At 35.8% G+C, this 27,571-nt stretch overlaps 1 protein-coding gene and 1 long non-coding RNA gene across 12 annotated transcripts in view; both read right to left on the bottom strand.

Moving 5' to 3' along the window:
* Positions 1-27,571, bottom strand: part of LOC126926082 (GDP-D-glucose phosphorylase 1-like) — an 88,888-nt gene that overhangs the window by 48,688 nt on the left and 12,629 nt on the right. For 8 of the 11 annotated variants that reach the window (XM_050742200.1, XM_050742199.1, XM_050742203.1 and 5 more), the window contains 2 exons: positions 27,287-27,389; positions 1,668-1,983 (listed from right to left, as the gene is read on the bottom strand). In XM_050742200.1, coding sequence (XP_050598157.1) covers positions 1,668-1,983; positions 27,287-27,389 — 419 coding nt within the window. Of the gene's footprint in view, positions 1-1,667; positions 1,984-18,191; positions 19,090-19,219; positions 25,358-27,286; positions 27,390-27,571 lie in introns of those variants that run through there. The other 3 variants (XM_050742205.1, XR_007714257.1, XR_007714256.1) reach the window with 3 other exon arrangements.
* On the bottom strand, positions 15,008-17,050 carry LOC126926110 (uncharacterized). The gene is made up of 2 exons (XR_007714275.1): positions 16,437-17,050; positions 15,008-16,316 (listed from the first exon to the last, which is right to left on the bottom strand). It is a non-coding gene; the product is annotated as an uncharacterized LOC126926110 (long non-coding RNA).

The raw sequence follows: 27,571 nt of genomic DNA, 5'->3' as shown, positions 1-27,571 counted from the left end.
ACAGCGCAGGACAATGATTGTAGCGCTTTTCCGACATTAAAAAAAATGTTTCCTACATCTGGCTCATCTCTCGAAATCACATGAATTTCGTGAAAGTAATTCTTATATTATCGGAGATCGAGAAAATATTTACATGGCCTGTTTTAGGTGAAACACTTTGTATATTGGGAATTACATCAGAAATATTGTTTAATAACCGTTTAAGCCTAGCTCGTTTTCAAAAAGTCTAGTGAGTGGCTAAAATAAAACCGCTTTTGAAGAAGAATAAGGATGAATCGGACCCAGTTAATTATAGGTCCGTATCACTTTTTCCTAATATTAACAAAATTTTTGAAAAATCGTAAACAGAAATGTTATCAATTTTTGTCATAATAATAGTCTTATGTCAGACAAATAGTGAGAATTTCGCAATAAGATAAGCACAGTTCATGCTGTAAATACATTTATATCTATTATATGTTGGAGTAATGGCAAGTTATGTGCGGGCGGTCTTTTGATTGTTTTGACAAACACATTCGGCACGATATGTTTAGATGGACTCGTAACTAACAGTTTTCCGAGTCATCTTATTAATATAATATAGACCATGAATAATAACAAAAATTATTTTGTAATACCTGCATCGACCAAGTGATGAATAGAATTTAAAATTACGATCGTTCACATCAAGGCACACTGGACGCGATTTATTTACCAATCCTGTTTCCTATATTTTATAATCATTTAATTTATTTTCTTTAAACAGTGATTCCAATAAGATTACCATAGCGTACACAGGTTATCAGACACGGAGATCCATTTACGATAAATAAACAGCTTCGAGATTTTTTTCAATTAAAGTCAAATGTATCTTTGAAACTGAAGATTAAGAGTAAACGTCAAAAAGTGTGAAACAGTACCATCTAGTACTGTCTTTCAAGATAATATAGACTCAACTATAATAATAATAAAAAATTTTGCCACGGGCGCACACAACTATGGAATGAGTTCACTGTACCGATTATTTTTTGCAAAAATCTCGGAAAATAAGCGGGACCGCCGATTACGTATTTAGGAAAAATCGGAGGTGAAGTAGCTTTTCGGTAGTTTTACAATTCAGTCTTTTCTTTTATGTATATTATAATTTACGATCGATTTATTTCAATATTGCCACATGAATGTTTCAAGAGAATTTCTATAGGAAATGAATTTCTACCATGTTTTTGGGATTTTTTACAACTTTGGAATATCAGTGTATGAGCAGCACATCTCCTCCGACAGCGGTCTCCTGTAGTGGTTGCAGATCCTGAAACTGGATCCGCATACAGGTAGCTGTGGTCACAACTGAATAACTATAGCGCGTTGCTTGAGCGTACCTCAACTTTGTACTTATGAAAAGCGTACTTGGTAAGGCTTCGCGCCAGGTACAGGTACGTGAAGAAAATAATAACGTATTTGCTATCGTAATCTAAAATCTCCGAAAAGTTCTGTATTCTTATTCGGGATACCATTTTGTTAATTTATTTTCATCTCGACATAAGTTATAGATTAATTTAGGTATCATTTTTAAAAAATTATAGATTGTGGCTACTAAGTATAAAATATGATATGAGTGAACAATCTTTTATGAATATATTAGGAAACTGGTAAGAATATGATTAGGAATATATATACTAACAATTACTCACATTTTATTGACAAGTGTCCAAAAAGTTCGCAAGCTGCCAGATTAAACGCATGAATATCTTTTGCACCTTGACTAGATTTTCTGGCCCAAATGTAAATTCTCACGTCTCTGTACTCTTCTTTATTTTCTTTAATATTTGATTTCCCTCTCGTAATATATATATTGTGTGCTATTTGATTATTTTGCAAATAGTTTATTATCAAAAATGCCCAATTAACAAAATCATCCATATTCTGCACATTGGAATACTTTATACAAAATCCTTTTGCTGGGTAGTTTCCTAATATTTGTATAGGTCCTGCATATTCTTCAAGATCCTAAAAAATAGTACTAGTATAGGTAATAATGTTATACAATAACAAATAGTTATATCTCTATATAAATAGTGTTATAATCTCAATTTTTTTACTTTCGTAACATTCATTTACAAAATGCAAATGAACTTCATCGTACTTAGAATTTTTTGTCAGGTTTCCAAATTTGCATATCGCAATGACTCCAGAATTGTTTTCGTAAATTTTGATTGGTCTCTCGATCATTATTTCGAAGTCTTTCAACAATTTTATTACAATTTTAACTTCGCTCACTGCTTCTGATAAAGCTACATACTCGCGGCTGTTGGTGATTTTGTCACACTACTTTGCTTCCTCGATTTCAAGTATTATTACGTTTCCGAATAATCTTATTGCGAATCCCGTAGTGGATTTTCTATCTACTTTATCCCCAGCCCAGTCAGTATCAACGAAACAATCCATAACTTTAGAATTTAAGTTTCTTTTGTAAGTTAATTTTAATTCTCTAGTCAAATACAAGTATTTTAGAATTCTTAATGCTTATTTATAACGAATCTCGTCGTAACTGTTTTGTTACGCTATAGTTATGGTCCAATGTTATTCTAGTACTAATATATAATAGAGTTCATATGAGATTTCTATATCACATCGTCTGAGGCTGATTGTGCGGGTTCTAAACTTAAGTTTTGTTCCATCGGTGTACAATATAGTTTACTATTTTCAGTATTATATTGTCTCCCTAATGACTTTATATAATTACTTTGGTCTAGTTTCATTTCACATTTCATATAATCATATTCAATGTTAATTTCTAATAAGTCTTTACTTCACCTAAGTCTTTCATCGCAAATTAGTTTGACAACTTGTTTTTAACCTCATAGATTTTTCTTTTATTTTTTCCGCATATCAATAAATTGTGTACGAATAGAACTAAATATATAACATTATCGCTCTCGTACTTTAAGTACAAGTATTCTCGTCTTTGGTAACGGATGCTTTCCTGAGCGCAAATTTATCGCCATACAATATCCGGGCACCCCTAGGGCCATTGGAGTTGGGATTACGCCCAACCAGCGCACAAGGCCCTAGTACCTTGCTACCTAGGTTAGCTAAGCCTGGCAGGGGCTGTCGCTCGTCTCAGGTAGAACGGGGCGCTTTCTAAGCCCTTCCGACTCACCAGGACGGTTCCGGAGCAGGTGGGACGCTGCTCACCCGCCGAAGATCATTCGGGGGAGCCAAGTACCCCTTAAATCGGACCTTTTGCCAGCATCTTGACCATCAACCACTGCCACCACGAGTTCAAATCCATAATTGACCGAGCTGAGGGGTAGCTACTCCCTCCGGGCTTTTACTCGACCCCCGTAGTACCAACCTTAGTCATTGGTTGGACTATCGTGTGGATGTACGGCCACGTCACTACCGGCCAGCGACCTGCTAACCGTGTTCGGCAGTTCCAGATGGGCCTCGCGTAAGCGGGAGCCTCAAGGTACAAAGTACCCGGGAACTTATCCCGACGGTCCCATCCTTGGCATGAGGATCTTGGGTGCGCTACTACCCAAGCCCACGTAGAGAGAGTGTAACCGTACTTAAACGCCTTACACTCCCGGCGACCTTCACTGCGGTGTACATAGAGGACTGACGTAAGCGGGACGCTTGTCCCGACGGTCCTCCCTGGCTTCGAGAACGTGGGTTTGCCAGCCCCCATAGACTCACATGAGCAAGTCCTTCCTGCGGGACTACTTTATGTACAGACAATAATCGCTCTCGCTTCTTCGAAATCCTAATTCTTTCATATAATCAACGAAACATTCGTACCAAGCCCTTGAACCAGCTGCAATTCGGTTTTCTTTAAAAATTTTTCGAATCTCTTTAGCATTTCTTTTAGCTCCTCTTCGACATCCGCCATCAGTACAATATTGTCTGCATATGTCAATAACCATAACTTCCTTTCTCTTACCGCTATGCCCCCAATGCATTCCTTCGTCTTCTCCCTGATAGTATAATCGGAAGTCATCCTTGGTTGATTGGGTCATTAGGAGAGACCACTCCTCCTAACGCCACGCTACCTGGGCCGTCGTTCAAATCCGAAGGTGGGACCAGGCCCTCCTCGGCGTGACGGCACTCTCGATGGATGTTGTCCGCTCACCTTTTCTCTCTCGGCGCTCTCCTTTGCGAACATGACTTGTTCGCAGTAGGAGCGGACGGCGATGTACTCCTTTTGCCCCCTCAGCATGGCTTCTACGATCGCTTCGGAAGCCAAACTCTCGCCAATGCAGTCGTAGGATACGGCGCGGTTCCTCCCACGCTATGGCAGGTGTAACCCCAAAATCTTCTACTCTGACGTCACTTTAGGCGACCACCTCTAGATATCCCCCAGACAGTTGACACATCGCCACCCTGATAAGGAACTTCCAAGAATAATATCCCCACCATCATTTCCATTGTTCTCGCTTAGTATATAAACTCCGAATATTGACGACCAAATCAGTCTGACTTGTAAGCCGATACTTGAACATTGTAATAGTATTGTAATTGATACTCAAGGATCTTGGACTCTTGAGAAATAAAGTTTTTGTTTTATATCATCACGAGAGTTTTTTTTACGTGACACAGGCTACGATAACTGCCGCTTGGAGGCCTCTTTGTGCTCTGTTCCTTCTAAAATTTCCATAAAGTGAAATTTTGCCATTGATATTTGTTTGTCAATTTTTAGTTCATATAAACAATAAGCGTTTAAAACACTGTAGCGGCACTACACAACAAATACCGCTACACGACACTAACTAAGTAACGGATACGGTAGCGAAGTGGTTAGCGCTTTAACGCAAATCAACGAGTAGCCGCCTGCCTAATAGACATCGAAAAAGCCTTCGACACCGTCTGGATCCCAGGGCTCATTTATAAAATGATTAAAAAGAACTTCCCCGAATACCTAATCAAAATAGTATGGGACATGATAACAAACAAAACGTTCATAATGACCGACGGCTCGCACACGTCAAGCAAAGAATTCTCCATAGAGAACGGCCTGCAACAAGGAACAGTAAATTCCCCGCTACTCTTCAGCATCTACAATAACGACTTACTAAACCTCTTTAACCTCAACACATCCACACATAAACGCTCCATAGCCTTCGCGGATGACCTAATCATCTACGTAACAGGCCGCAAAACCAAAACGATAAGAACAGAACTGCAAGAACTCTTTAACAAAATCAGCGATTACTATCATACATGGAAACTAAAAATTAACGCGAGCAAATGCGAAACCATACTATTCAGACCCATGACAAGCAAAATCGGCCCAGCAGAAAGGGAACAAATCAGGAAATTCCGCCTAAAAGAAAAAGCAAACGAAGAGAACCTCATACCACACAAAAATTGCGTAAAATACCTAGGAATAAACATAGATGAAAAACTAAATTACAAGCAACACATCGAAATCCAACTCTCCGAAGCCAGCAAAGCTTTTTGGAATACAAAAAGGCTGTTTTATTCCAGACTTCTCGATAGCAAAGTAAAAATCATGTGCTACCAATCGCTAATAAGACCCATTATAACCTACGGCTGTCCAATATGGTACAACATACCAGCGTCAATAATGGAAAAAATTCGCATATTTGAAAGAAAATGTATCAGAGCTTGCCTGAGCATTTACAGATCTGAACACAGCGGATACAGAAAATACGTAAAAAACAAAAAAATATACGACTTAGCCAACATCCACCGCATCGACTGTCACATCCTAAAACTAACGAGAAATCACTTCTCGCAAGCAGCGAAGATCAAAGAAAACAGCCTAATCTTCGGCTGCTTATACCCAAACGCCGCATACTTCAAAAACACTCTGTTAACAGGCTACATCCCCCCCCCCCCCCCGAAGCCTTTCTATACCTAAACGAAAGAAACTATCTCCAAGACCAAAACAACATACCCATAATTTATCATATGCAAAGGAAAATAGGAATGAAATCTATTCAATATGAGGAAAACCTAGATAGCCGTACTGCAGACACTAGGTGGAGATACAACATGGCCCTCCCCCAAAAGGATACAGAAGACAAACACAGAAAAAACACAAAAAAATATTGGTGGATAAGGAACCCATAACAAAAAGCAACAAGATAAAGAGCCACAGAACGACAACGCTCACCAAATAAAGTGTAAATATGTAAATATGTAAATAGATATACGAATACTATACTAATCCCACAGAACACCCCTCCCCTCTCCTGCCCTCCCAGTCCATCCCCTCCCATCCCTCCCAGTCCATCCCCTCCCATCCCTCCCCTAATAGGCTAGCGAACTGTCCTGTTTTTGCGTCCAGGCTTTCAGGACATAAATTAAAACATCGCACATAAGCTCAGCGCAACAGCGGCTTAAATTTAACTAACTATAATAGGCGTAAAAAAAAAAGAAAAAAAATGTAATAATGCATGGCTACGTCGTACCGTCGCGTATCGGTACTTTTGCCTGTACCACCCTACAATTAGAATTCAGCGTTTATTCTGGAAAAAAAAATCATGTAAAAAAAAAATATGTAAAAAACCTGGAATTAATAAACAAAGTTAAAAAAAAAAAGTGGTTAGCGCTCTAGGTTTCGAACGTTCGGGACCCGGGTTCGATTCCCGGCGCCCGTGATCCTATTTTTCTGTCACGCATATCAAAATACAAGAATAATTAGCAGTGTCCCAGCAGCGACATCTACAGCCGGCAACTACTACTATCATCGACGACAACACAACGCCACACACACCTCTACAACACACTTATCTATTAAATGAAAAAAATATTTCTTGTACAACTTCATATTTTTTCGTTCTGAGTGAATGGTGCTGATAACTAACAAATGACTATAATCGACAATACGCTTTTTAATTTTTTCTGGGTAATTGGCGTGCCCTTTCGCCTTTTCCTGACTGTTCCACAAACATTAGTTCCATTTTTATATAAAAAGATAAACAGTGCGGAGCTTGTGTACCAATTATCCAGATACAATGTATGGGCTTTGCCTAACTAAGGTTCCATAGTTACACGACTATCGTCTCTTAACATGGAAACAACATATCGTAGACAAATCTAAACGACTCAGGGACAAACTCAAAAAATTTTATTGGCTTATTGGCCGTCGCTCCAACCTAAGCACGCAGAACAAAATTACGCTCTATAAGACCGTAATAAAACCTGTCTGGACCTACGGAATCCAACTATGGAGAACAGCAAGTAATTCCAACATTGAAATACTCCAACGCTTCCAATCGAAAACGCTAAGATCCCTATTAAATGCACCCTGGTATGTTACCAACGAAACAATCCACCGCGACCTCAAGATACCTACAGTCAAAGATGAAATACACAAGTCCAGAAGCAGATTTAACGCAAGAGTAACAACCACCACAACCCACTAGTCACCCAACTACTGGACACGACGGACCAGATTCGCAGACTAAAAAGAAAATACCCTCTAGATTAAATCCTTAGTTTCTACTAGAACCAACACTATCAAACTATTATAATCCATGTCATTGTATCACGCCAAACTAAGTTACTGAAAATTCTCAACGAGAATTGATTGTAAATATTCTAATAAATAAAAAAAAATTTATTTAATATGTGCTTTATAAGATATTTGTAGATACACATTGCACGCGTCTCAGCATTCTTTTTGTCGCACCATCTTTTGTACCACCATGCGTACGAAACGGTTGCATTCTTCTGTTTTACAAGACGCTACGCACGCACTTACTCTCACACTAACTCATACTCATATGTATGTAGCTGTGTTCAGAGTGTTATAACAGAGTATCAATGGAATCTGGAATCTGGCTCTTGCTCTGGTTCACGTCACCGATCATGTACACCTCCCCCGCACATGTTAAGGCATTTAAGAATCTTATTGTTCCAGTGTGCATCATTAACGCCTCGTCGATAAACACACGAGAGTACTCCTCTTTTACTCCGTTAACCAATACCGACGCGACGGTCCTAACGTCACGCAACTAAATTTTCTCTGAGACAGTTGGATATCTCCTCGCTAATTTATCTCGTATTTCTTTCGCGCCCTTCTTCGTCATGGTCAAGATAATATCATTCGTCCTAGAAAAAACCGGAACGATAAACTGATTTATCAAATGGGCTTATCACACACAGGCGGTCCATTAATTCAAGTTATGTTGGGCAACGGAACAGATGTCACATCAACACCCCTAATATTATTCGAAATCTGCTGATTTAACATGATCTCAGTTTTACGCGAAACTAGAACATATCTACAGTCGGTATCAAAACGTGGATTTTGTCATCAAATTTTACATACTTATCTTTTACAAAACCAAAATTATACTTTTTTGTATATTCTTTGACTAACCATCTCTTAATAATGTTGTCGACAAGTTAAAGGATTTTTCCCCTAACTGACGAATAACATCTAAACTAATTTTTAAAGAATTATCACCGATGAACGAAATATAAAAATCATATTCTTTCGGGTTAAATGAGTCAGCCAAAAGGGTTGAATACCTGAATTCTATCATAGCATTTACGAAATTTGTGCGGAAATCTTGACCAACTAAATATTCCGGCAACCGGGCCATTCCCAGATCCACGTTTGTCACTTTCGGGAAAACCAGCGGTAAAGGCTGATCCACCGCCATAATCTCCGATGGAACTACGGTCATTAATGGGTGCAAATATACTGCGAGTGCTGAACAGATGGAAGTGTTTCACCATTCATCTCAAAATACCAGCCAGGACGAGAACGTTAATATCGTCCGCTATCTCCAGAGTGACTGTTCCCAAATCAGACGGCAACCAACATAAGAACTTTTCTATCTCCGTCGCCGTCGCAGCGGTCGCGCAAACTTTCGGCAATATATCTCTTCGAAGCATCCGCGAGTGCCGTCTTCAGGTTTAGACATAAAGGTCTCACACAAATGAGGAAAAGTGGCCACACTCTGGTTCACACGGATTGTTTGGTCGTCATTATCCCCTAGACCACCTATACGTGCGTCCGAAAATATCACGAAGGCCATGGCATTACTCAGCAACACAGGTTCGCTAAACGCGTCAACGTGGTACAATCCCGCGTGCGCACAGAGCGGAGATGGTATATAACAATCCCAGGAAACTGTCGCGAAAAGGTACCCAAAAACATGCCTGACATGTAGGTAACCGTTATTGCCTCCTGCTTGGACGCCATTCTGACATTCTCTCACAAAATGCCCTGCTTCCCCACATTTGAATCATCCTCCTTTTTGCAGCAAATGCGTTAATTCTTCTTTTTCCATGATCAAATTTATTTTGCATTTCAGCTATTTCGATTTTATTTTTCACATACGCTACTGTTTCATCTTCTTTCTTCAAGGCATCAACCAAATCTCCCATATAGCTATATGCTTCGGATAAGATGTTTAGCATGTAAATCAGTTTTTCCTTTTCTTTCACTTGTGCACTCGCATTTTTTCATACATTTACTAGCTTATCAAGCCTTATTTTTCCACTCTATTTCTGCACACAATTTGTAGCGCTGTAGATTCCTTCAAATACATCTCGTCTAACTTTTTCATTATTCCATATGCCGTTTGTTCTTCACTAATAAATTCTAATTGCTTATTTGAGATGTAAGTTATATTTATTGCCTTCAAATCATTTTTCCCCCAGTCTGCATTATCTGTACTAGTCTTTTTTCTAATTACGACAGTATCACATTTTTTAAGCTTCAGAAACATGGTAATTGTTTTCTTCTACATATTGTAATCCTCTCCATCAAACACCGGTATCGTGATTTCCTTCCTTTCCATTTTATTTTTTTTTCTTTTTTGTTTATTCTCAAACGTTCCCGCGTGTTCGAAATCTTCCTATTGTTTTCTTACTTAACCTTTGGTGTCGTGATCTTTTCCATAAACGTCTCGAACTTTTATTCACTTAATGAAACTCATTCACTGATTAAATCCCCCGAACAAACCAACCAACAAAATCAACAGAACCATTAACCATGCTCTGTTGCCATGTTAAGATATATTAATTTTAGTTTTTCAGCACTGTATCATATTTGGATCTTGCCTTGAACACTTCTACTCTATTAGTGTTGCTCTTCTTAAGATATCGTTCTCGCAGGAGGTTTATAGCACTAACAAAAACCCATCGCCCTTACCCAACAGTTCTCGTTATCATGTGACGCTCATACACATACGTGTGTGTTCACTCTACGTTTCCTTACTCTCGCACGTACAATACCAATGTACTATATATTCAACAAGTAAGTGCAGCAAAGGCACATGAAGAATCTGCTCTAGAACTTTTATAAGACGAGGTCATCGATAACAATGATGTTTATATTCAAATTGAAATATATATGATCGAGCCACAAATACGCTTCGATTTAAATCCATTTGAATGGTAGAAGGCTAAGGCAAACAAGTATCCAACAATTTCCGAACTTACCAAGAAATATTTAACAATTCCAGCAACCTCGGCGATATCGAAACGGAGTTTTTTGTATGCTGGAAATATTGTAACAAAAAGAAAAAAAAGGGGGGGGGGAGGAGCCGTTTACTTTCACAAAATTTTAATACTTCAGTTTTCTTATCTGAAAATAAGAAGTTAATAAACTAAACTTTATTAACCAAAACCATGTTTCTTATTTTCACCTGCAACCTAATAAATTAAATCTCATAAAAAATGTACATATCTAAATATTCTGACATTTAATTATAAAATAAAACATGAGGTACGGGTTAATACACGTGAAACTATACATTTCGATACGTGTATTCGTGAATCTCAGTACACGGATGCATATATAGATATTATGATCCCTGTATCCCTGTATTTTGATATATGTGTAGCCGCGTATTTCAATACCCGCGTATTGAGAAGTACACGGCTTAAAACACGGTAATATTTACATTAATCCAATCGAATCAAATACAGACATGAATCATAAAAAACTGTTAATAAATATCTTATTGCTTAATGCAACCCTAATTATGATTATGAATGTGAACGTGATCCAGATAATAAATGATTTTCAACAATAAACGATTAACACGTTCGTCGCCACATCACCCATATCTACATGACGGTTATACTTTCATAGGGACCCCGTCACCAAAGTATGGGTGACGCTCTTTTTCTTCGAGTTAATTAAATATAGGATATTACATATAGGATATACAACATAAAAATATTAAAAACACATTATACCATACCTTTTATTAATTTATATTCTGGATAAAATATTACATTATGCTATATCGCATGGTATTCGTTAAAACATTCCAAACACATTTGGGATGATTTTGGGTTGTAGTTTTTTTATGTTTTTTGTCGCTTCTTCGCGTGAGACAGTTTGCTTCTTCTTCTTGTAACATAGGGTGCACATCCTTCTTATAGGCTTGCCCTCCTGATTCTTACGTATCACCAAATGGTGGGGCACCTTCTTCGTTTTCTTCCGATGATTGCCGGACACACTATTTTCTGAGAACACATTGAACCATTCGGAAACGAGAATTTCCCGAAATTTTCTTATCGGTATTTTCTTTTTTTTTTTTTTTTGCTGTTTGGTACACAATATGAGCATTTGCTATAGTTGTTCCTAAGAGTAAATGTGGTGCTAATTTCCGATACCACTTGATGCTTTTCCGTATCGTAGTGGCATATGAGACCACCTGGTCACTTCTATCAATACCAGTTTTTCCATTATTATATACAATTACCACCAAAGGTTTCTGTTTCGGAAGACATCCATGATATGTAGAATTCGTGCTTGAAATCATAATGGGTGCATATTTTGTTGTTAATATTCCAACATTTCGAACGTCTCCCCATTTGGGCACACCCATACCGAGCTTTCCTCCGTATTCACATCAGAATAAACTTGAGAGTTCCATCATCTTTCGCGGTGCCTAGAGTTCCTACAGTCCCTATAGCTCTCACCGTTCCTACATCTCTAAGAGTTCCATCATCTTTCGCGGTGCCTAGAGTTCCTACAGTCCCTATAGCTCTCACCGTTCCTACATCTCTAAGAGTTCCATCATCTTTCGCGGTGCCTAGAGTTCCTACAGTCCATATAGCTCTCACTGTTCCTACATCTCTAAGAGTTCCATCATCTTTCGCGGTGCCTAGAGTTCCTACAGTCCCCATAGCTCTCACCGTTCCTACATCTCTAAGAGTTCCATCATCTTTCGCGGTGCCTAGAGTTCCTACAGTCCCTATAGCTGTCACCGTTCCTACATCTCTAAGAATTTCATCATCTTTCGCGGTGCCTAGAGTTCCTACAGTCCCTATAACTCTCACCGTTCCTATATCTCTCAGAGTTCCTTCAGCTCTCACGGTGCCTAGAGTTCCTGCAATCCCTATAACTCTCACTGTTCCTATACCTCTCAGAGTTATCCTAACTGAAATACGGGGATCGAACTATTCGTGGTGTCGATTATGGTGACTCATATCTTGGGACTGAGCTTACAGCATATGTAAAAATTGTTATTTTTATTTATTTTATTCTTATTCACATGTTGTGTTGAAATCATGTTCTTATATAGTTCAATTTACTTCAAAGTTTAACGATCAATATTTTATATAGAAATAATTTATTAATCAAGATAACATGATTTTGCAACAATAAAAATAATTTTAATACCATCGTTAAATGGAAAAAGACACAAGAGATTTGGTTCCTATCTTTCGTCTTTAAAAAACGTTCAAAAGGGAAACAGATATTACATCATTTTCGTTTTAAGTAATCCCGAATTTAAAAAAATACATTCTTCTAAATATTATAGTTGCCAAGATAATGTGCAATTGCAAGAGGAAACTTCAACGGAAACTCCACGGATTCTATAGCGAAGGAGCACGGACACCTACTTGGTCAAAAGAATAGTAAATTGGCTTTTACACACTATGTAAACAGTAGAGCCGAAATACGTTCCGAAGGTAGCGATTCTTCTTCTGCTAAAAGTGTCATGCCTCTCAACATGAATCCAACTGACAAAAGTACCGAAAAGCAAAGCGAACTAATTGCTACTTTGATTGAACAATTTCAAAACCTAACTCACGAGTTTAGAAGCTTTAGAAATAGTACCGATGAAATCATTGAAAGTATGAAACAATTTACAGAAACTAGCGATAGAAACTGCTCCAAAGAAATAGTAATCTTGCAAAAACCATAGAACTGAAATACGACACCGGAACCGACCAGTCACAGATGACCATCCATTTTAGAAACCGCTACCGATAACGTAACAGATGACGAAACTGACGGATCAGACGCTTTACAAAGATTACGAAGTAAAACTAGTCACGTCACAATTGGACCAAGAAACGACTACGACGAAGAACAAGGCGTCCAAGCAGAAAAGGTCATACGTACTGTTGAAACACTACGGGGTCAAGACGACGTAATTGTGGAAGACTTTATCCTATCAATCCTAAAGTAAGAGCCATGACAAAGTGTGCAAGTGATAGAGAGCTACTATTTGACCTTATACTCATCGAAAGTATAACCGACGAAAAAAAAAGCGGAAAAAAAATACGATACCTGAATATTAACTCGCTTGGAGACTTATATTCATGTTTAAGACAACACGTATCAGCACCAACCACTATTAGTAACTGCTGGGACAAATTGAAAAATTAAGCTGGGACAACAGCTCAATGAATTAAATTACGCGGTTTAAAACGAAAACCGCACGACGCGTAGCTATGGATATTGAAGAATGCGAAACACTTAAGACACATTTACTCAATTTACGATACGAAATAGAACATATGGTAATAGCTAGCGATCCGAGAAACCTGAACCTCGCCCAACGACTAGCAGCCGACAGAGGACAATGGTTACGAGAAGTAAATCGTGTTACCAACCGCCGAAAGAACCAATCTAACAGCACTACGCCAGTATCGAAACGAAATGCTACCGATCCACGATCACGAACTTTTACTCAGTCATCTAACCAACCATCAGGTGACCGCATGAAAATAAATGTTCCAAGTGTCAACGAATCGGACACGCAGCCGAAATCTGCTGCTCTAGAAAAAAAATTTTCTATTCGCCAACCAAGGAAAGGTCCCAAACCAAACAACGAAGAATCCGGAGAAAACGTACCTAGAGTCAACTGCACCACTACCTGAAGATTATTGTCAATCGTATTGCAACGAAGAAACAGAGAAAGAGACAGATTCCTCATCGACACTCTGTTATATATACTGAACCGTTACTCTGTTGTATTGGTACATTAAATTTTACTATCTATTGAGATATACGTAATTTTGTGTGCTACACTGGATTATCCACGTAGTATTTACACACATATTAATATGAGTTATTGTGAGAGTATGTGCGTGCGCAGCGTTTTGTAAAACAGAAAAATGCAAGTGTTCCGTACGCATGGTGGTAAAAAAGGTGGTGCTACAAGAAGAGTGCTGAAACGCGTGTGTGACATCGACCACACCTTAAACTACGTCAGAGATAAGACTTTCTCCCCTACCTTCGGACTCTTTCGCACACGGCACCACTTCATCATCATCATAACCTACACCGAGCCCCTCAACATGCCCAAACTAAAACATATATAAGCCGAATCTTCAGCAAGCTCAGGCAGTTCTTGTTCAGATTTCTCTGATTTAGAATACTATACTACTCATGTAAAACTATTGTAATCATTGAATTTATAATAAAGTTTGATAACAGAATGTTAAGAGCTGGGCTACGGCTCAACCTTCTTTTTTTATAATCTAAGTCACAAGTTTACGTGACACCAGTGTAGAATGATTTTTTTTTTTTATTAGAAATTAAAGAATTTAAATTTGATTATTTTAATTTTATTTATTTATTAATATCCTTTTTAGTTAAAATTCCAATATATATATTTCATGGGTAATTAATTAAAGCTCATGTAGAAGCTTCATTTTTTAGAACAATAATTTTGGCTTCAGTTATATTAAAATTAGAGAGATATGGAATATTACGGTTAATTTTAATTTTTAAAAATAAATTTATTAATTTATCTTATTATTTAATAATAATTAATTTATTTGGAATATTAATTTTAAGAATGTGTTTGTTTCAATTTGATATAAAATTGATTATTGCTATATCTTCAGTAATTCATATAGGAATTATATCTATAGGAATATTAAGGGGTTTAAAGGTTGGTTTATTAGGTGGTTTATTAATAATGATTTCTCATGGGTTAGTTTCTTCTGGTTTATTTTATTTAGTTAATATAATTTATAGACAAACTAATGGACGAAATATTTTTATCAATAAAGGATTAATTAATTTAATACCATCAATATCAATAATGTGATTTATAATATGTATTTATAATTCAGTTGCTCCAATTTCTTTGAATATAGTAAGTGAAATTTTTTTATTAATAAGATTAATTAGATGATGCAAATATTTATTTATATTTTTATTTTTTTATTGTTTATTTAGATTTATATATTCAATTTATTTATTTAGTTTTATTCAGTTTGGAAAAATTTATGATTTAAATATAAATTTAATAAATAGAATAGGTGTGCAGTGTGAGTTGAGAAGCGAGAGCGAGCGAGTGTAGAAGCCGGAGAGTGTGAATCAGGAAGTCGAAAGCCGCGTATGAAAATAAGACGTACGACAGCATTGTAATTATTTCGTTGCTTCGAATATTATTTATTAAATCAAAACATCATTACTTGTCCTTTCCTCTAAGACCCATTTAGATACCACATATATATTAATATATAATTAATTATATATACATATATAAAAATTTAAAAAATTTATTAATAGAATATAAATTTATTAATTTATATTTAATTTATTATATAAATGTTGATAATAAAATTTTTAAAATAACTATAAATTCTAAAAAATATTATTGTTTATATTATACTTTATTTAAAAAATATTTATTTATTTATTTATTTTGGTTTATTTGAAAGAAATATGGTTTTATATAAAAATTTAAAAATATCGATAGGGCATGCGCCTATTAGCTTAAACTTAGCTTATTATATAAATGTTGATTTAAATATTTTTAAAATAACTATAAATTTTATTTATTTATCGGTGTGGACTGAGGACATATATATATGCGTTTTCTGTAAGTTCCCGGCATGGACTAAGGACGCATGTATGGGTTTTTCAATTTTTCCGAACACCTACGCAGAAGTAATACTATTACGTTTGTGTGAAATAAATATAAATGCATTCCTTACGGCAGTAAACAAATGCCAATAGTGCCTCGTTATTGTTGAAGTGGTCACCACTTGTAAGAAAACTCTACATCTGGTTTTTTTAGTTTTCTCAAGCACTGAATTTTTCACACACAACTAAATTATTAACTTGTGTTATATTTACTAAATTTAGTTTTCTAGTTTATTACCCAAATTCTAGTTAACTGTAAATTTCAATGTTTATAATAAATAATTAAAAATAACTAAAAAATAATGCTCTTGAATCATTTAATCTCGTGCAAAAGGATTACTATAACTTATTACGATTTGCGCTTTGAATAGTCAATCAACAGAGTTCAGTCTAACGAAAAAGTATTCCGTCCACAGCGATCGTCAGTGCTAGACGCGCGCCGTCCGTACGGACGGCATAGGCCGCGAGTATTTAGCACTCAAAGGGTTGATACAGATAAGGAAGAGAAGGATTGTTCTTAGATGAGAGAAGGAGAGCTTTAGGAGCTCTAGGCCCTTGAGAGCTATAGGAGCTGTCAGACTTCTGGATACTGCGAGAGCCGTAGGAGACTCTAGCCCGTGTAGGCACCTTGAGAGTTGTAGGAAACTCTGAAAGATATAGGAACGGCGATAGTTACAGGGACTGTAGGAACTCTAGGCACCGCGAAAGATGATGGAACTCTTAGAGATGTAGGAACGGTGAGAGCTATAGGGACTGTAGGAACTCTAGGCACCGCGAAAGATGATGAAATTCTTAGAGATGTAGGAACGGTGAGAGCTATAGGGACTGTAGGCTTAATCTTAGCTTATTATATAAATGTTGATTTAAATATTCTTTAATAATTTTAAATTTTTTAAAATTTTTATAGTTTATTAAAAAATATATTAATTATTTTTTGATTTAATAATAAAATTTAAAAAATTAATAAAAGTATATAAATTTATTAATATGAATATTTATTAAAAATAAAAAATTTTAGAAATATGTTATTATTGTTTATAATTTATTTAAAGAATTAGATTAATATTAGTTCAATTTCAAATAAAAAATTTTTAAATTTATTATAGAGTATAAATATATTGATTTAAATTTAATTTATTATGTTTATTTATATAAATATTATTATTATTATTATTATTTAAGTTAAAAATATTAAATATATATATATAATTTATTTAAAATATTGAAGTTAAATTAAAATAAATATTTAATATTTAAAAATTTAATAATTAAAATTAATAAAAATTTAAATTATTAATAAATTATTACAATATTTTATAATTTCCATTTTTTTTAAATGGAAATTTAATAAAGTTAAAATATATAAAAATTTGATTGAATATATATATATATATATATATATATATATTATATATTATATTATATTGTATTATATAATAATAATATAATATGATATAATATAATATTTTATAAAAATATTTAATATTTTTTTAAAAAATATAATATTTTTGTAAGAAATGTAATATTTTTGTAAAAAAAATGTAATATTTTTGTAAAGAATGTAATATTTTTGTGAAAAAATATTTTTTTTGGAAAAAATGAATTATCGTATATATAAGTATATATTAACATATAATTATTAATTATAAATATAAATAAATTATAATTTTAATATAAATATTTATATTATATAAAAATTTATATATAAATATATATAGTTTAAAATTTAAACAAAATAAAGAGAGAGAGAGAGAGAGTTGAATCCGTGGTAAGGAGAATTGCTAATTAATTATCTAGTTGTCTTAATTATAATACGTTGTTGTTATTAGTTCACGTTGAACAACCATCGTTTCCTATTTAATCAGCATCTGTTTAATCCATTTATAATAAATAAACTAATCATAATAGTAGACGACACTACAATACATTACTACTGTAACAAATATAAATGTAAAGAAGCATGTTGAATATATAGCATATAGGATAGTATAGTAATAGATAGATAGTAATAGGATAACCACGGCTGACAAAACATCCTGCATACCACAGTCATCGAAACAATAACCAGACAGTAACAGGACAGCTACGTCTGTTAGGCACCCGACGATAACTCCTTCAGAGGAATCAAACCTTAGTATATAAACCTTCCCAAATTCAGCACTTAATACGCTTTTATTATAACACTCTGAACCGTTACTCTGTTGGATTCATATAATAAATTTTACTATCATATATAAAGTCCGAAATTTTTACCTTACTTGCGAAAAGTTCGAACTACGACGTGAGGAGACAACCGGTAATCTATTAATTTCGCGATTTTCTGTGTCTTCTATGTGACACCCGCAACGCTGAAGTTCTCGGGACTGTACACTCCAAACAACTCTGCAAACGTTCTTCTATCCAATCAGTACGAAAAACAATCCACATATAATACAAGTAATAAACTTTAAAATGGCACATGTTTCATCTTTTATTGTTTAATTGTTTAGTATTGACGATTCTTTTTTAGATTGATCTTAGAGCCAATTGGTCCTAGAGAAACGTTTTCTTTTTTAAATCATGTGGAATAATTCCAGAACAAAGATATTTTATTTCGATTCTTCGGTAATTACTTAATAAGAATGCCATTTTTTGCATTTTTTGAATTTCGAAAACCAATTTTGCGCTATGACGGTAAGTATAACATGCACTAAAGAACTAAGCTGAGTCACAGCTCAAGTGAATCCATATTTTCAGCTTTTGTGTAAATAATTATTTATTATCATAAACAGTAACGCTTCAAAAATAATCAATGAAAATGATAAAACGGTAAAGTTTCTGCCGATTAAACAATGTTGCCAATACAGAATCGCTTCTTTAATAACAAGACATTCGAGATGGAACGCTTTCTTCTTCGATTCTGTCAGTTTCAATTTTCTTGAGAAGTAAGCAATAGGCTGTAATATTCCGTTGTCTCGGGGTTGCTTCAAAACAGCTCCTAAACCGATCCCCACTTGTATCTGTATAAATGAATATTTCTTGATTTTGATCATATATTGATAGAATCGAACTTAGAGATATTTCTTAAGCTTTTGGAATGACTTCCCACATTTCTCAGTCCAGCTAAATTCCACATTTTTCCTCAGTAAGTAATGAAGTGATTCCAAGAGTTTGTAAGCATCTTCTACGTACCTATAATAAAAATTAATTTTTCCTATCAATTGTCTTACATTTCTTTTGTTCTTTGGACGTTCAAATACGCGTATTGCTCTGAGGTTATCTTTTCCTGGTCGCACACCGCCATTTTCGATGATGTGACGAACATATTTCACTGAATTTTTTGCAAAATTACATTTGGCCAGTTTCAAGTGAAAGCCTTATTTCTTAATAGCCCTCATCAACAGCTCTATATGCCCGATATACTGGTCGAATGTTTCAGAAAAAACCAAGATGCCATCAATGTAATTTATGCAAAAAACTTACAATCTGTTCCTTCTAAGAATATTTACAATAGATCTGGAATCGAACACCTATATGGTCTTTTTTATATATGGAGTTTCACAGTTCTCACGACAAATTTGTGTTTGACGTGTAGAGGTTTAACAGGTTAAGGATAGTGCGAAATGATAAAAGCAGTTATTGCTGTCACAGCTTGTTATATGAATTTCTGATCCTTAAATAATCCTACGTACACAATATACAACTATTGCGGAGATACCCGTTAATGCTGATGATTTCTGTGTACATTCGCTCGATGCTGTACTATATTCTGTTTATTTATACTGGTCGGAGGAGAGTCGAAAAATTTGAATTTGTTCTGATCCGACGGTTGCCTGTAGCGGCGACATTGTTCTGCCCGGAGTTTACGTTACTTGTATTCTAACGGTCTTGATGCTCCAGGACAGAACAATAACATGATTTGATTTGTCCTCTAAATCATGTGCCACTACATTGCCCCCCTACCAGTGCTAGCGTTTTTATTAAGTTAGGCCGAGTATCTCCTTGTCGTCGTTATTTTAAAAGTTGCGGATATATCCTGTGTCTGATAATTTGCGGGTTTTTTTGTTATCCAAACTCTGCCTGATACTAGTCGGGAAAACGGACTCTTTGTCCGGATCTCGTAACATACCTGTCCCTGGTGTTTTCTTCCCTGGTTTGATCGTTGTTGTTTGTGCCGTTTCCATCGCGGCTGTTCGTTTGATCTACGGAGATCAATATGTTACGAGATTCGACGCCTCTATCTTCTAAATCATCCGGAACAATGAACGCGAGTTTTAGACGGTCGATGGAAACTGCTCGTCGCGATTGTTTATTTTTATAACGTAGTTTTTTTGTCCCTTTTTATAACTTTGAAGGGTCCATCGAATTGAGGCTGTAAAGGGCCACCCGTCGCGTCGTGGCGTAAGAAAACGTAAGGCGAGGAATCCAATTCTTTGAAAATGAAAATTTTCCTTTCGCCATGACGCGTGCCCGGTTGCGGCCTGACCTTTTCCATTCGTTTTTCAAGCCGGTTCGCGTATTCCGCTGTGGCCTGCTGTCTTGTTGGTAAAAAAAATTCCGCCGGCAGTCGTATGCTCCTTCCATCTTGACTTCTTTGAGGCGATCGGGGTCCAGGCGACGGGGTTTACTGTAGACTGGTGAGCCAGGTGTGGTTTCAATGTGGTGTACTACCCCGTGACGTATCTTCTCTCGCCCGAAAATAGATGGACGAGTTCGGTCGGGAAACTCCATCAAAAGTCGATGATACACTGATTCACCGACTATATTTCTTACGGACGCTCCATCCGTCGTGCCGGTGTATCCCCTTGCTGTCAATTGAGTCCTCGTGTCGATGAGACGTTTGTTTCGCGGGTCCACGAGCAACCCATAGTGGCTCAAAAAGTCCACACCGATGATGGGTGATTGGACGTTGGCTATCACAAATCGCCATGTGAATGCCCTTCTGAGGGACAGGTTGAGGGTGACGGCGATGGTGCCGTACGTCGGGATCCGCGTCCCATTGGCCGCGAACAGTTCGTATTCGCATCTGTTCGTTGGTTCCTGGGTGTATTTTGCTGCGGGGATACACGCTTATGTCGGCCCCAGTGTCCACGAGGAAGGGCGTCAGCGTCGCCTTGTCGGTGACAAAAATGCAGCGGGAGCCCATGCCGTCGTCGTCTGCCGCTTTTACGGACGGCGGGCCCCGTTTTCCTGCATCCATTTGCACGGAGACTGGCACTTGTACGCCCGGTCTCCGAACGTTCGATGGTAGTAGCAGAAGTCGGGGTTTCCCGATCTCTCTCTCGGTCTTTCTCTTGATCTCGGCCGGTTACGCCTTCCCGCTTCGGGTCGCAGCCTAGGACGAAGCTCGCGCTTCGACGTGCGCATTTCCGCTCGCAGTTGAGATATTTGTTCGCTCAGGGCGTTGACGACGGAAAGTCAGGGTTCGCTTGTTGTCTAGGGTTGTGCCGGCTGCTCGACAACGGTCGCCAAACGAGGTGCGTGCCGGTCGCCCTCTGAGATCCTCGTGTACCTCGTCAGCTATCCGCAACATCCTAGCTACGTCGTCGCCGTCGACTCCAGCCAGAAAGCACCTGATCCGCGTTGGTAGGCGATTCTTCCACAGAGTGAGGATAAACTTGGCTGACGCAAGAGGACCGGCAAGTCTTTTGAAATCATGATAAAATTTCGAAGGTTTCCTGTCGCCGATCTCTTCCTTTTCCATCAACCTTCTGAATTTCTCGTCATTCGATTCCTCAAGGGCGCGCGTTAGTTCGGCCTTGAGGCTTGTCGGCCTACCGCCCGACGGCTGGTAGGGACAAATACACATCCCCGATTTGCTGTAGGTATTGCGGCTCGTGGCAGCCGACGAGGGCTCTACACTTCGCCCGATCGTCTGTTATATCCACTGCCTTCATTTGCTCTTCCAGTATGCTGAACCAGAGTCTCATGTTCTTAGGCATTACTGGAGGCACGCGGACCAGCGGATGGGCTGCAATGGCGGGATTGCTCGTCATGCTTAGGCACACACACAAAAAAAAGTGATTGGTCTATCAGCGGCACTATCACAGTCACCTCTTTCACTTATATCACGTCGATCACGCCTATCACGACGATCACGCCTGTCACGACGATCACGTCAGGGTCACCAATGTAGAGGTTTAACACGTTAAGGATAGTGCGAAATGATGAAAGCAGTTATTGCTGTCACAGCTTGTTATATGTATTTCTGCTCCTTAAATAGCTCTACGTACACAATATACAAGTATTGCGGAGATAACCGTTAGTGCTGATGATTTCTGTGTACATTCGCTCGATGCTGTACTATATTCTGCTCGCCCGCGAACGTGTCTGTTTATTTATACTGGTCGAAGGAGAGTCGAAAAATTTGAATTTGTCTTGACCCGACGGTTGCCTGTAGCGGCGACATTGTTCTGCCCGGAGTTTACGTTACTTGTATTCTAACGGTTTTGATGCTCCGGCACAGAACAACAACATGATTTGATTTGTCCTCTAAATCATGTGCCGCTACAACGAATACCTCTCTGTATTTCTCTATAAGACAAAGCACTTCTTTTTTCTCTGGTCTGTTTAAATGTTCAAGGTTGTCAACAAATTTATCATTCTCCATGTACTCAATGAAGTTTATCTCTCTTCTCATCTGATCATTCTTTCTTTCTTTATTTTTCCCGGATATTATTTCTTCTTCTTTGTCATCTATCTTTCTATAACAATTTTTTTTAACTTTTTGAGCAATTCTCAAATCCTTATCTTGTATTAATTTGAACTTTTTATGGCGACCAACCCTAGGACAAGGTGGTATGTGAACTTATCGTTGCGTACCACAAAAACATCCATTATTTCTTCTATTTTATTTATCTTCATTCGCGGTTTCGCCCGGACACTCGTGAGTCATTGCCACTGAGTTTTGAAAATACTCTTATGTTCGGTTAGATCTGATTTTATTTGATCAACAATCTTTTGGTTAATAGAACTTGCATTGGCTCCAGTGTCATAAACACCTTTAACATCTTTCTGATCATTGATTCTAACTCGGTGTTTTATCAATGGTTTATATACTTCTCCGGGGTTTTTAGTTTTTTCATTCTTATCCAATCTTATTGACTTCTTGTTTTCGGATGCGAATATCTCAAGTGAATTTACCTGTTTGAAATTCTTCTGAACATTCTTGTTTATGTTCCTGCATAATTCTACCGGATGGAATCGGCCAGGAAAATTCAGTGATTCACAAAAGCTAGTTTCGCGAATGATAGATTTTAATTTCTATCAAGACATACCTTCATCTCCTGCATTTCTTTTCCTTTCATCTGAACTTCGTTATTGAATTTTTTGTGATAATTATCTTCATACTGTCCCAAAATTTTTATCAAATCATCTGTTGAGTATCGTTTCTTTATCGATTCTATCCTTAATGTGAATAGATAATCTGATAACAATCAAACCAATTCTTGTGTTTTCAATAGTCTTCCTCTCTTTTTCAAATATTAAGCTTTCTTTTTTTTTTTTAGCGTAATCAACGAACGAACCTGAAATATATTTGAAATTATACACGTATCGTGATGAAGACCAAACTTTATTGCTGAAAACTTTGAAAAATGAAGTCCTCCAATCTTCCCAATTATATTCTTTGTTCTTCAACAGATTTGTTTGATACCACTCCAGTGCTATTTTCTCCAAATACATCTTCAAGCACTTGATTTTCTACTCATAATTTGGATCTTGAATTTTTCCCACTCTGTTTCATAGTTTAACATCCAATCTGTGGCTTTTTGAGTCCCATGAAATTGCTTTAAAGCGAAGTACGTTCCTTCTCTTTTATAATTATCTAGTTTTTGAAGAATTTCCAAAAGTCTTTCCATGTCAAAACTAGATTTACTTTCAGTCTTTATTTTCCTTTTTTGAGATGATTTATGATTCTTCTAAGTAAGTATTTTGAAATATAAAGTTTAAGTTCGTATCAATGTATGACGTCGCAGTCTCATCATCCATCGTGAGTGTGATATATTTCTATATTGGCCTACCTTGGTTACACTTTTTGAGGCGTTCTTAACAATTGATGAATTGAATAATCTAGGATGATAACTTCTTGATTGATATTCCAGCGGAAAAGACATAATTCACTTCATCTTTTGGTTTTCTTATAGATTCTACACATTCTATTCTTTCACCTTTTGTGTTTTCGTTTATGGTGATACGGAGAATAATCTTCAACGGCATGACGTAGTGAAAATCGATTTGTAATAACGTAAATCCTTAGGGTAAATCAGACGATCGATTCTGGAAAATCAATAATCGATTTTCCAAGTCCTAAATTACCATTCTTCTCTCGTGATCTAATCTATTCATCAAAATGACTGCCAATAAAACAAAGCAAAAGTAAAAATGTCAGTTGGCGAGTAATTTAAATTCTATAGAATTTACATATACATTTTAATATATACATATGTTATCTATCATGCATCGACCTATTCTGAATCTTGGTTGTGTTTCTGAGAGTATTTTCTACCTCTCTGCTTTTTTCATTAGTTTTTCTTCTAACATCATTGCGTAAACCTTATACGCAGTGTTCAATAGTAATAGCCCTCTGTAGCTATATACTTCATGTTTACTACCATTTTTATTTATGGCTGTTATTTCTCCCTTTCTCCAATCTCTTGAGAGGTCTTCTTCATTCCAGATTGTTCTTACTATTTCTTTTAGTTTCCTTCTGGCTTCTCCTGCACCATATATTCGTGCTTCATTTTTATCTTGTCTCTGCTTACTGCTTTCCTCTTGTTTATTCTTCCTATTCAATCCTCTATTTCCCTTTCTTCTAATTCTCCTGCATATCCCTTGTTTATCTTATAATAGGTCATTGAAATGTTATTTCCACTCTTCCATTTTTATATGAGCACTTGTCTTGCTTTTCTTCTTTCTCTTCTTATTAACATATGCCCATATTTCTGCCTTTGTTTTTCTTTGTTCTTCTTTTCTTTGCATATTTTATACTCTTCTTTTTCTGCTCTTTATACTTTTATACTCTTCTTATGTCATACTTGTTTTACTTTTTTAGCCTTCCCAAGACATGTTGTCAGTGCCTTTTCGTTTCCCAGTATTCTGCATCCTACCACTTTAGTCCTCTTGTTCTTCCTCATTTTCGCTCGCATTGCTTCTATTAATTCTATTATGCAATTCAATGAGTGACCGATGATAGCGATGGAACATACGAATCACACATTCGTCTTTTTAATAATTCCCATAGATTTTCTGTGGGTCTGAGGTCGAAGTTTTTTGCACAACAATCTAAAACTAGAAATGTTACAGTTTTTAGCCAATTTTTTATGCTTTTGCGTATATGCTTTAGTTTCCCATCTGGTTTGTTTGAGGATATTTTTAATGAGTATTACTCTAAACGTTAGATATATACTGCACGTTTCAAATTTGCTGCTTCATTTCAACTTGATATGAAGGGAAACCACAAGCATATATAAATTTATTAAATTATAATTTATTGTTTTCACTACTTGTTCTGCATTAGCTTCATATTCATAGCATTTATTACAATTTATATGAATAATTTTATTTCTTATGTATAGTGCAGCATCATTACTTATCCAGTATTCTATTAAAAATTCGATAAGAGCTCGTTGAAAGTCAAGCCAAAACTTCACTCCGAGCAAAAGCACCAAGCTAAGATATCGTGGCAGACCTGAGCATTATAAATCGACTTCATTACCCTCTTCATTTATTTGAAATTTTATCTATTCATTTATTTTGTAGTAACTGATATAAAACGAATATCACGCAGCCATTATACAAATAAATAGTAATAAGAGTTAAATAGTTTTCAAGGCATAAGTAATCATATGGAGAGGTAGAGTCACTACCTTCCGGTATCCACTATCCTACTATAATAAGAGTAGCTGTTAAAGGTAGCGAGTGAACTTTTATTATCCAAATGATCTTGTTTCTCGAGTCGTTTGGATAAACGTAGTACTACTGTATAGTCAAAAAATTTCTTATATTTCCTCTAACCATGATAATTGTACACATTTTATTTATGACAGCGAATAATGATTTATACAAAAGCTACGATTATTGACTCATCATTTTGTTCATATAAATACTAAAAACTTTTCTTTTAAATTTTCTTTGTACATACAACTGTATAATTTAGCTTGCTCACCGTGTGCATTATTATCATTATTACAATATTTAGTAAATAAAATTGGCTTCGCGAGTTATAAAAAAAATAAAAAAAAAACGATATGTGAAATTGTTGATTTATGAAATTTTAATAAAGAAATAATAAATGTTTTTTAATTCAAGAAATGCCATTCCTGTTAAGTAGTTATTTCTAGAGTTATTCCATTTATTTATAATTAAATGTTTCAATTGTTCATGAGTGTTTAAGTCACAAAGAAATCAATACAATTGGAAGTAACAGAGTACCATGTGTCCCCTCTGTCATAGCAACATAACATTCTTATTAAGCACCCATAGTTTATAATAATATCCTGATACTCATGATTATCGTGATGACTGCCCTATTCCAATCGATTGATTCTTTGACATAGCAACTACCCAATTCACTATATATATATAAAAACAGCAAGAATATCAATAAAAAATGGCTCCCTCATTCAGCATTCAATCAAGTATTTAATATATATAATTATAATTAAGTATAAGTATACTTAAACACCTTTTTACCACCCTGAAAATAAGTTTATTTCAAAATTATGAATTTTAAAGTTTTCATTTGTTTTTTTAAGAAGAATAAAACTTTGTAACACATGTTATAATTTGTTAATACAGAAAGTTATTAATTTTTCACACAGATATTCTTGTGTGATAATAATAATTTGTTATCCAAATTGCAGTTCAATTGGTGCTGCTATCTTAACAAAACACAACTCATTTTATAGCTTATTTAATCACCTATAACATTCATTCTTAATATTTTCCTCTATCTCCAATCAGTCCCCAGATATATGCCAATAAGTAAGAGAAGAGGCTGATTTTTACAATTATACCACTTCTGATTATGTATTGTTGAAAATAATCTCTTACCTTGAACAGATTCTCATTCTCAATTATCAATAGGAACACATTAAACGATAGGACAACAATTTGAATTTTTTAATGAAATGGATATAATTTAATTCGATGTAATTCGACTGGACTAGTGGGATATATATATATATATAAGAAATAAAAGAATAAAAATATAGTTACAATATATTCCAGTAACATCCTCCATTTCAAGTAGTATAAATGCCAATGAAGATGGTTCACAGATGCAAAAGCACAAAGACTGTTGAAAGCCACCCTGATGTATCTGCAAACAACATATTATCAAATTATTAAGTTTTAGTTATTTATTTACTCCAATTATTTTTTTTATTCTCTGTAGATCTCATATCAAAAATTCAAATATATTTAAGCTCTTGGTTATTTAAAATAGTAGATTAAAAATATTATTTTATTGTAAGTATAAATATAATATGGATTAGATTTTGA

The sequence above is a fragment of the Bombus affinis genome, chromosome 17 (genome assembly GCF_024516045.1).
Source record: "Bombus affinis isolate iyBomAffi1 chromosome 17, iyBomAffi1.2, whole genome shotgun sequence".
Lineage (NCBI taxonomy): Eukaryota > Metazoa > Arthropoda > Insecta > Hymenoptera > Apidae > Bombus > Bombus affinis.
The sequence above is the reverse complement of the archived record's forward strand: the minus strand, read 5'-3'. Positions and strand labels throughout refer to the sequence as shown.